Source organism: Punica granatum, unplaced genomic scaffold (assembly GCF_007655135.1).
Source record: "Punica granatum isolate Tunisia-2019 unplaced genomic scaffold, ASM765513v2 Contig00403, whole genome shotgun sequence".
Lineage (NCBI taxonomy): Eukaryota > Viridiplantae > Streptophyta > Magnoliopsida > Myrtales > Lythraceae > Punica > Punica granatum.
Window position 1 is genome coordinate 2328 of NW_022204320.1, and position 10822 is coordinate 13149.

General features: G+C 43.2%; 3 protein-coding genes across 4 annotated transcripts; 2 read left to right on the plus strand and 1 right to left on the minus strand.

Annotated features, from left to right (window-relative positions):
* The first annotated feature begins 1188 nt into the window (after positions 1-1188).
* LOC116190233 (UDP-glycosyltransferase 13-like) lies at positions 1189-2034 on the plus strand. The gene is made up of 2 exons (XM_031519891.1): positions 1189-1326; positions 1513-2034. The coding sequence occupies exons 1-2, from the start codon at positions 1189-1191 to the stop codon at positions 2032-2034; spliced, it is 660 nt and encodes a 219-aa protein (XP_031375751.1).
* Positions 2035-5477: 3443 nt separating this feature from the next.
* Positions 5478-6520, plus strand: LOC116190234 (UDP-glycosyltransferase 13-like). Its single transcript, XM_031519892.1, has 2 exons — positions 5478-5845; positions 5935-6520. The coding sequence occupies exons 1-2, from the start codon at positions 5478-5480 to the stop codon at positions 6518-6520; spliced, it is 954 nt and encodes a 317-aa protein (XP_031375752.1).
* Positions 6521-6688: 168 nt separating this feature from the next.
* On the minus strand, positions 6689-9252 carry LOC116190239 (probable mitochondrial saccharopine dehydrogenase-like oxidoreductase At5g39410). 2 transcript variants are annotated; one of them, XM_031519900.1, is made up of 3 exons: positions 8815-9252; positions 7593-7917; positions 6689-7524 (listed from the first exon to the last, which is right to left on the minus strand). In XM_031519900.1, the coding sequence occupies exons 1-3, from the start codon at positions 9150-9152 to the stop codon at positions 7045-7047; spliced, it is 1143 nt and encodes a 380-aa protein (XP_031375760.1). In that variant the 5' UTR covers positions 9153-9252; the 3' UTR covers positions 6689-7044. The 2 variants fall into 2 exon arrangements, with proteins under 2 accessions (XP_031375760.1, XP_031375759.1); XM_031519899.1 differs by having other exon boundaries at positions 6689-7530.
* Between the last annotated feature and the right edge of the window lie 1570 nt (positions 9253-10822).

Here is a 10822-nt window from a genome sequence, read left to right on the forward strand (position 1 = left end):
TAGTTGTAACTTCTACCCACATGACTCACCTAACCTTCAGCAATCTGCGCTTCAACCTTATTATTATAACTAGGCAATCAACTCACGCATATGCACGGCTAGAAATATATGAATCAATCAATTTGTGAATTTTCCATTGATTGGAGCAGCAAGAGTCACTCAACTTGAGGGGTCTTTCATCCTACATGGTATCATCCCGCACTTTGACTCGACTTTTAAATATATATAGATAGGTAGATATAGATTATAAGTAGGGAGCATGCGGATCATAAACTATCGTAAACAATATAATCAATAACCAGTAACTGCACATTTACTATACACTCGAAAAGCATTTTGTTATCAGTCTCAATTAATAAACTGTGTACGCCTTGATTCAAAAAAAAAGAATAATAATAATATAATAATAAAATCCCGACGCACATATATATAATATACACTTTGGTGAGTACATAGATATTCCTGATCTGTAGGGCACATGCATTGCACCTATAAAAAGAAGACCAACCATTTTATACATTCCTTTAACTCTGATAAAATCTATCAGATTGATATTAAGGGTGCATTCTTTCGGACATATATCAATGTCGAATTGTGCACGGGGAGACATGTCCGGTGGCCCTCACATAGCCCTCTTCCCCAGCGCCGGCATGGGCCACCTAATGCCGTACCTCCGCCTTGCCACCGTACTTTTGGACCGCTGCTGTCGCATCACCCTCATAACGCCCTGCCCCTACCATCACCACAGCCGAGGCAGTCGCCATTTCTTCCTTCCTCTCGACCTATCCTGAGGTCAACGACCTCGAACTCCGTCTCGTCCCTGACAACAATGGCCCCGACCCGGCTATCACTGATCCTCATTTCTTCCAGTTTGCCCGCATCAGCCGCTCCACACACCTAATCCGCCCCATGTTGTCCTCCGCAAGCCCACCCTCTCTGCCGTCATATCCGACCTTTCTGCCGCCTCGCAGGTTGCCCCGATCCTAACCGATCTCCACCTCCCGCTGTACATTCTATTCACGACCTCCGTAAAGTTTCTACCTTTAATAGCTCTTCTCCCAAAGCTCTTATCAGACCCATCAAGACTGAATCCATCCTGTTCCGACGTCAACTTCCCGGGCTTACCTCCATTGCCTGTTTGAGAGCATCCCACCGCCACTCTTTAGCCCTGGTCATGTCCTCACGCAAATGTTTGCCACAGCTTCCCCGGCACTCCAACGAGCTAAAGCAATCTTGATGAACACCTTTGAAGAGTTTGAGAAGTCAACTCTAACCGTCCTGAATCACGACAGGATCATCGAAGGCTTGCCCCCACTACTGCCGATCGTAAGAGCCGAGAGCTCACTTCAAAGGGTGACTATAAAACTTGGCTGGAAAGTCAACCGGTCGACTCCGTGGTGTACGTGTGCTTCGGGAGCAAAGCACCCATGGGCGTAGCTCAGATACAGGAGCTGGGAAAGGGGTTGGTAGGGAGTGAGATTTAGGTTTCTTTGGCCCTCAAGATCAAGATAGATATCATTGGTTGATGAATATGATGACCACGACGAGGAGACCAAATCAGAGAATGTCAGGGAACTGTTGGGAGACTCAGTTTGGCATGAGAATGGAAGAAGGGGAATGGTGATGAAAAGTTGGGTGGACCAGGACGAGGTTCTAGCCAGCTCGTCGATCGGGGGGTTTGTGTCGCACTGCGGGTGGAACTCGGTGACGGAGGCCATGTGGGCCGGAGTGCCAGTGCTTGCATGGCCTCATAGGGGGGACCAAAGAGTAAATGCACAGGTCGTGGAGGAGTCCGGTCTCGGGGTTTGGATGAAGGAGTGGGGGATGGGGACCCGGAGTGGTTTAGTAAATGGGGAAGAGATCGGGGAGAAGATCGGAGAGTTCATGAGGGATGAGAACTTGAGGGAAAGGCTAGGAAAATCGGGGAAGAGGCTCGGAAGGCCGTTGATGCTGGCGGAAGCTCCCATGAGACGATCACCAAAGTGCTCAAGAGTCTTTAGTTTTCGAAAATTAGATGGGGCTAAACATCTATAAATCTCGACAATGATCGTATTGTTTAGCAGTTATATCTTCAGTTCAACTATATGTGGATATCGGTGAAAGTTAAATTCGATATGTTCCGTCAGGGACTAGCCGTCAGCATATATACCGGGCCGTTTGGATTCGGAGTTAAAGTCAACGAAACTTTAACTTTAACTTTAACTGAGCAAGAAGACAAGGGTTTGTGGGCCCACCAATTTGACTTTAAATAAAATAAATGGATGTAGTAGATAATTGTGTATAATGAGATTGTGTGTTTTGAATAAGATATGGGACCCATAGTTTGACTTTTCAAATGTGTGTTTTGTTGTGTAGTGTAAAGTTAAAATTAAAGTTAAAATCATGATGATTTTAACTTCGAATCCAAACAGGGCACATGTTTTTGGTTCAACATAAATATTTTGTGGAAAACAACTTTACTATGAGTGAAAGGTCAAGTAGCACAACTAAATAAACTGGCTAATGGCTAACTAAATGTAAATGGAATTTTTTTTTTGTTTAATTTTGGGCGAGAAATGGAAATGTGTTTAAAATGGATTTTAGTCAGGAAAATCTTGAAACCGTTGTTCAACTTAAAATCGGATTGAGGGAAACTTTTACGCGATAATTGCTTTTTTGTCTTCGCTCTCCTCAATGTACGGATTAAAAAGGTTGCCTCTATCCATATTCCTATAAAATTTAGCGAACTTTTGGCCAGATATCACGCAGTTAACAATTATATTTAATCAAAAAGGGACTGCGGCAGGGATACGCGTAAAAATTAAGAGGTTTAATATCTGATTCATTAGTGGAAATAAGAAAGTTCGGAGGAAAATGATATGTAAATAACAATAAGAGAGAGAAATGTGGTGTAGTGCAGTGACTAACCTCCTCACCTAGTAACTTAGAGATTTCAGGTTCGATTATTATCCGTGGGACTACCCGTGCCCCTTTATTTAAATTTTCTTTTCATTTTCTTGTACTAGGTCATGAGATTCCTACTGTAACCGAAAAAGAAATAACAATAAGAGAGAATTTTGGGCCAATATCAGAATAATTAAAAAATATTTACAATAATAATCTACATAATTAATTGGGAATGCGGAAAGAGAGATAGTGCAAGTGATGCCAAGAAAGGGAGGAGGCTTCTTGGGGATGGAGATTTCGAAGGATGATGACAGTATCGGGAAACCTTTGGATATTTAAGAAGAATAGAATAATTAGAGAATATTTTGAAAAATCTAAAATTAGTGTAAACGTTAATCGGAATATTAATATAGGGAATGCGAAGAGCCAACCAACCGTGAGTTGAGGGTTTACAAAAAAAAAAAAGTTTATGTGGAAATTTCTCATATGATCAAAAGGGGGTTTAATATAATGATGCACCCCTTACCTGTTCACTTAGAGATAGCACTTCTGATACTTAGCGGGACTACCCATATAACTTTATTAGTTATTTAAAATTTTTCTTTCATCATATTAAATCTTGAACCTCTTTTGTTATGGGAAAAAAACTCCTCATTAGTTAAGCGGAATAGGAGGCTCTCTTTACTTCATATTAATATATATAATATATTAATTATATATAGATGGTTTTTTAACAGTAAATTTTCCCAGTTTTTTAACTGAAAAAAAAAAGAGAGCAGCAAGTATTATGTAGATATCACTCTCGTGTCTTCTGAACCCCATGAACCGGTATCTATAATTTATAGGTGGGTAAATTAATAAAAAGGTTACAGTCTCCTTCCTTTAGGCTTTCTCAAGTGATATTCAACTCTCCTCTACCAAGCAAAAAAAGAGACATTCAGCTATCCTCTTAGAAAAGTTGACATTCTCTTTCCTTGAAATTTTCTCAAATAACAAGAAGCACTGTTAAGAAGCACTCACCAAAAAAAAAAAACTGTTAAGAAAAAGAAGAGAACAAGAATAGGATCGTGCTTCGAATTCTTATTCAAACATGCTCCAACATATTCGTTAATATAACGGGATATTCTACAAAATATCCTAACAGTGATGGTCGACATAGTTAATTAGGAGGGGTCAAATTTTTCTGTTAGGATCTAGAGATCGATTTGTAAGGGTCAAAAGGGATCTAACTCACTATAATCTCAATGAAACAATTGAAATGAGATAAGGGAAGAGGAGTTGTGCACTGGTGTATGTGGTTTGGGTTCGGGTTTGGGTCGGCAGTGTGCCAGCCGTACGTCCATGGGCAAAGAAGGCCGTGTCGGTTCTTCTTTTACTATGGACTATGAAGCCGTGGAGTACAGAGTGTTTTCTCAAAATTCCAATTACAATGTTCTCTCTAGATCATCTCTTCTTTCTCTCACCCCTTATGTAATCTCATACAAGAAGAAAATAATAGGGGAAAATAAATCTCATCCATGAAAAAAATAATTGAGCAACGAAATACAAATCTAGCCAAATCTAATTTTGATATGCTAGATCTCGCTTAGAAATATTTTGTTACTTTCTATAGTCAATTACGCGGCTTACCACATCGATTGTCTATGGCTTCTGCTCTCTTCAGCCTATGCTCTCTTCAGCCTATTCAACTGCAGTTGGCTGTCTACAATGCTGCAATCAACTATCTAGATTTTTCTTGTTGCCTTCAAGTCTTGAGGTGAGAATTCGAGCCACACTCGACATTTTCAAAGAATGGGGTTGAAACATCCATTGCAGAGGTACACCCGGTCGTGCATCGAATTCTTACATGGACATGCTCCAACATATTTGGTATCGGTAATAAGTAACTGTCGAAATGCAATCAAGTTTCGAAAGTGGATTTTTAGAGTCATGATGGAACGTAAATAAAAAAAAGGTTCATATGCCTGAATATTTAGGACCGTTCCGGTACCCAAAACCCGATCGTTCCTCTGAGGCAACTGAAGTGCCATGGCATTGAAGAAGTGGGACTGTATATGCCATTTTTTGCATGCTTTTCTTGGGAAACACTCCTAAACAACTTGAAATACTCACGTTGTTCAATTTCCTGGCCGTCACGTTTGACTCTAAACAACTCTTTGTTAATACCAACAAGACATATTTAAATAAGCAATTCAGTTTACCTTAAGGCTAAGCTCACTTTCAAAGAAAATGTCAAGAACCGTCACTCACTTGGATTCCATGTCCGCCCCTCATGTGGCCCTCCTCCCGAGCTCCGGGATGGGACACCTGATGCCATTCCTTCGACTAGCCGCCGCGCTTCTAGCCAAGGAAGTCCGTGTCATGCTCATCACTGCCCACCCCATGGTCTCGGAGGCTGAGAATGAGGCCCTGTCTAGCTTCTTGTCAGCATTTGATAAGGTCACCTCAGAGCGGCTGGACCTCCTTCGGATTGACCCCGAGCAGTCCATGGCCACTGATGACCCATTCTACCGCCACATGATCTCATCCGCTGCTCTTCTCATCTCCTCTCTCCGCTCCTTTCCTCAGCATCGCCGCCCCTTTCAGCCATCATGACGGACATGAGCTTGGTCTCTGCTGTTCTTCCCGTGACCAGGGCACTCGCGATCCCAAATTATGTCTTGTTCACATCATCTGCTAGGATGTTGACGCTCTTCGTATCGAGCCACAGGATATTCAACTGGAAAGTTATGGCAGAAGAGACGGATGAGGTTCAGATACCGGGTCAAGAACCGATGCCCATCAGGTGGATTCCTTCATCCTTCCTCCAAGACGAGAACGACTTCTTGCGAAACTACCTCGTCGAGAATGGAAGGAGTATGATGGAATCCGAGGGGATACTGATCAACACGTTTGAGGATTTTGAGCACGATACACTAAAGGCACTGAATGATGGGAAAGTCATAAGCACATTGCCTCAGTTGATACCCATTGGGCCATTGCCTCCATTGGATCACGAGACTGGGATTGGATTGGCATGGCTCGATGATCAACTTTCCCAATCCGTAGTGTATGTGAGTTTCGGAAGCAGAACAGCCATCTCGAGGAATCAGATGAGGGAGCTGGGGAAGGGCTATTGAGCAGCGGCTTCAGGTTCCTCTGGGTCGTGAAAGATAAGAAAGTTGATCGAGACGATGGAGAAGAGCTGGACATGGTGGTAGGGCGAGAATTAATGACAAGGTTGCGCGAGAGAGGGTTAGTCATGAAGAGTTGGGTGGCCCAGAATGAGATACTGAGGCACCACGCAATCGGTGGATTCGTGACTCACTGTGGGTGGAACTCGATCGTGGAGGCGATTTGGAATGGAGTGCCCATTCTAGCTTGGCCTCAGCACGGAGACCAGAAGATAAACTCGAGTCTCGTGTTGAGAAGCGGAATCGGGATATGGGAAGAGAGATGGGGATGGCCAATTACAGAGCCTGCAGTGAAAGCGGAGAAAATTGCCGCAAGGATCAAGGAGATGATGTGCAATGAACTGTTGAGATCACGAGCACGGGCCATGAAAGAAGCAGCTAGGAATGCTATCGCTATCGACGGAAGTTCGACCAAGGGATTGATGGAACTCATTGGCTTGTGGAAGAACGAGGGAACGTGAACTCTATGTAAACTATGTAAGCTCAAAGTCCGTAAATGTGAAAAATAAGCCCGTAACTTACTCCAGGAAATAAGTCCGTAATTTATTCCATGAAACTGAATCTGACAGGGTATATCAGGCTATCCTTACCGGATTGAACAGAGACAACTTGCGACGAACACCCGGGCATCTCAAGAAACACGCACAGAGACAGTTGATTAATATTCTTATTTCCGATGTTATTCAGATGAACTACTCTCAGCTCTTGGAAGAAACCGAAAAAAGACAATGAAGAAACACAAAAGGAAATCTCTGGAAAATAATATCCAACTATTCAGCTGTGAGAGAACTTTTTGAAATGATATCGAACGACATCCCGTTCTTCTGGAGCCTTTCTTGAAGATCCGTGGGGCCAAAAACAATCCCAGGGGGAAAAATCCCTCCCCCTGGCAAGTTCTCACGCTGGCTGAGAAGAATGAGGCCGCACTGAAGCAAAATTATCGGCGTGGTCAAATACCCGATTTCGGGTCCCATTACTCGTGTTATTATCTCCGTGTCAGGTTTTCTGTTACTCTCTGAAGCAAGGTCTCTATTGCTGTATCCTTGACCATAAACCACATCTTGAAGGATGCACTGCTCACCTCGTCCTCAGAGGGGCCTGCCTTTCTAAACCAACCCAGGCTGAAAACTGAAGGGAATTTCAGCAGAAGCCATCTCCCAAAAGCCGTTCTCCCTAAAATACCGATGAATATCCCGACTGTGCTAATCCGAAGTATGCCCAGCAGGGATTTCACGCCAATCTTCACCCCAAAATGTGCGGGCTTCACAGTGGACCAGAAGTCTTTTCTCCTATTCCTGTGTTCGGAGCTCTCCTTTGCCCCAGGAAGACCCTGGGGGTTCTCGATCAAGATAGAGAGTGTTCTGCGAACGACGACAGAATCTGCTGAGGGGAGCTTGACTGCCCAAAGCCCAATCTTCTGCTGATGCTCTATCGTTGGGCCTTTTGGAGGAGGTGGTCCTGGAATCTGCAACTGAAGGGTATAAGTAATAGTAAGAATTTACTCCAAGTAAAATGGCAAATGAATGTTCATACCACAGGCCGAGCTCTTCTAGGTCGGGATCTCCTCAACTCTTGCAATTTATCCACATTTGCCACGCCAAGCACTGCAGACTCAAAGGTCCCAAAATTTCCCACTATTTTCTTGTCAGACTCCAAGCTCAGGTATGCTTCAACCCTGTTCACAACGGCTGGTTCTCCCCACTGCCTTGAGTTGAACATCAAGCCTAATTCTGCTGGAACTGAATCAAAACCACAGGCTGAAATAACCAGAGAACTGGTCTGGACTGCCTTTTCGTGGTACTTTGCCTCCATTTGCTCCATGAATTCAGGCTCCCCACATATATCCAAGTAATCACAGCTGCAATCAGATATCAGAATTTTAAAAACAAATACGATGACCGCTCAAGTTTTGACTGGCAATTAATCACGTACAAGTAATCACTGATGAAGTAATCATGAGCCACTTTCATTAGACTGTTTTCCCCATTGAAGGGCAGAAGGATGAGTCCATTATCACGACTAACGAACCATTACGGGCATCTCCCAATGGCTCCCTTCTTAAAGTGGTCGCTGTTTTACAACCTTAAAGTTAATTTCACAAGCAAGATCATTCGTCAAACATGTATCTATAGAAGGGCATTTCTTGCAGGTTTAAGCTGCACAATCAAAAATCAGATTATTATCATAGTAAGAGCACAAGGAATGTGCGCATCGAGAAAACGAGAGAGTTTCCTTTAAAATACTTAACCATCTCGATATCGAGCTAACCAAACCTTTGTCTCCTCAATCACCCAAATCTTAATCACTTCGATCAGATAACCAATACCTGAAAGCGATTTATATCTTATGTTGAAAAAGAATATACACAGTCAAATTCAATCACTTAATAATTCTGAATGCGTCAATAAAATATGCAATTCGCTGACACAAACATTACTATAAGTAAATGGCGCAATAGCCGAAATCTGCACACATCCAAGATAGGTGATAGGAAATGGATCTTCTCCGAAATTCCCACCGCAATAAGTTTAGAGCGGGAACTTCCGACAATCGGGATTGGGCAGGTTTCACGACACGATGCATATGCGGACAATTTTGCTTGGTCTGACTGTGATTTCCTATCTTGAACTGGGGACACGTTGTACTGTAAATGCTTTCACAATTCAAGAGAAACCGGGGAAGTGTTCTTGACAAGAAATCGCCAGCAAATATACAGTTTTCAACTAAAAGAAATTAAAGTAATCGAACTTCGTACCCCGTCTCGACGCAGGCAGCAACGACCGGCTCACCGTAGAGCCGAAATGGGCCGACGCAGTCGAGGATAAGCTTCGTCTGGGAGCAGAGCCGGCGGAGGGATTCGGGGTCAGTGACCTCGGCCGTCAGGATGGCTATCCCCGGCGGAGGAGGGCCGGGGCGGGCTGCCCACTCAAGGGCACCGGTCAGCTTCGCGGGGCTGCGACCCGCCAAGGCGAGGGACTTGAGAGGGGAGGAAGGGGCGTTGAGGAACTTGAGGGCCTCCCTCACCACGTATTTGCCCGTGAAACCGGAGGCTCCGAGTATTATCATGTCGAACGAGACAGGGGATTCCGCCATGGCTGAGCTGAGATTGACGACTTCGCGACTGAATGCTTCGAAGGGTTCTCTCTTCCTCTGTGGTTTTCCTGGCGAAGTTTTTCTTGGAGTGCGTGCCGTGCGGATACGGAAGAGGGGAGAAGAAGACAGAGAGAATTAAATTCTGCACCCTAATGTTTATTTGTTGCTTCATTTTAGCCCAAGAGCTTGGACTGTTTTGCACATTTAGTAGTTTGAAGATTGTGATTGCACCTGAATACTATTGACCCCTACATTTTACAGGTCCATGACTTATTTCTCAAGGTTGTAATTCTAGTTTCACTTTGCATAGAGTCGGCAACACAAATCAGAAACGTCAATTGTAGGACCAATAGTAAATTAATTACTATTCGTTCAGTGACTGGAGTCAGTCTTGTCAACCCTCGTTCGATTTAGTCAAAGTGACTTTGGAAGGGTAATAGGATTTTCTTGGAAAGAGGAAAATAAAAACTTCGGGGGCAGTAGTTAATAATGTGGATTCTCCGTGATGCCAACATGCAGCATATAATTGGTCTCAAGATGATACTTCCATATTCGAAACTTTATGGTAAAAAATGTAAACCTTTAGAAGATTGGGAGTACATGATAAAAATAAGGAAGATGGAAGAAGTACGAGGAGGAGGAGGATCGGCGTGCTTCACCCACCCTAACCTACTCATGTTATGTGTTTTTTTTTTTTTTTTTTAATATGATGCGGGTGTCCAGTAAGTACTGAACTTATCCCTGGGATCTGGGAACCCACGACGATGTCCAAGTCAGGTAAACGTTCCAGAAATGGGAGGACTATTGGTCTTAAGGAAGTTTGAAACCGAAATCGAGTGGATACTGGAGTTTTTTCATGCCACTAGGCAGTCCTTGAGGTTTCATGTTTTGGTATTTGATATTTCACAATCTAGTTCTTTTCTAATCATTACTTTTTTTAAAAAAATTCTTTTGAATTTCTTAATGTATATTATGGAGTATATTATACTGGTGACAATGGCTCCTCTCCAGTCAGTATGAAACTCGAGAGTCGTCGTCGTCTACCTCGTGGTAGGAGGAATTAATTCCTGCGAAGAACTGATAGGGTGAACTGATATGGCACCAACCGATACGATTGAATATGGTCACACTGAAGGACTACTAGAGCTTCTCTCCGTGTCTCCTGCTTAGTTTGCAGGTCTCCTAACTAATCAAAATTGAACACTTGAATTTAATAGAGAGAGATCTGAATCTGATGTTTTGAAGAGTCAGTGACAGATTCAGATATTCAAATCGGCAATGTTCCTCCCGCTTCTTTGTCTCTTGTCACTGCCCTTGTCAAACCAAACCAGACAGACGTGCAGAAATAGCATTGAAAAGATTGCACGCTCTATTCTGTGGCCTCTTCTTGCTCGGAGAGCAGGCAATTATCACTTGAAAATATACTCGCAAAGATCTAACGAAGTAAGACATCCAAGAACATGACGCACCGGAGCAAAGGAGTAGCCAACAAAAGGAATTTCCAATTTCACAGAATTTTAGCAACCGACTATATATTATATGTTACCCCTTTCAAGATATGCGAGGTATGCTAACCGATGGCAAGAACTGCATCAACTGAATGATCAATCAAACGGACATTTTACCTCGAAACTGCTCGACAATTCCATTAGAAAAATGCAGATCTGCAA

Excerpts from the sequence above, each read along its gene's own strand:
- LOC116190234 (XM_031519892.1), top strand. The coding sequence starts at position 5,478 with ATGACGGACATGAGCTTGGTCTCTGCTGTTCTTCCCGTGACCAGGGCA. Across the intron at positions 5,846-5,934 it reads GTCATAAGCACATTGCCTCA|TGTATGTGAGTTTCGGAAGC; the intron begins GTTGATACCCAT and ends CCCAATCCGTAG.
- LOC116190239 (XM_031519899.1), bottom strand. The coding sequence starts at position 9,152 with ATGGCGGAATCCCCTGTCTCGTTCGACATGATAATACTCGGAGCCTCC. Across the intron at positions 7,918-8,814 it reads GCTGCCTGCGTCGAGACGGG|CTGTGATTACTTGGATATAT; the intron begins GTACGAAGTTCG and ends ATCTGATTGCAG. Across the intron at positions 7,531-7,592 it reads CTAGAAGAGCTCGGCCTGTG|TTGCAGATTCCAGGACCACC; the intron begins GTATGAACATTC and ends TATACCCTTCAG.
- LOC116190233 (XM_031519891.1), top strand. The coding sequence starts at position 1,189 with ATGTTTGCCACAGCTTCCCCGGCACTCCAACGAGCTAAAGCAATCTTG. Across the intron at positions 1,327-1,512 it reads TGCCCCCACTACTGCCGATC|ATATCATTGGTTGATGAATA; the intron begins GTAAGAGCCGAG and ends AGATCAAGATAG.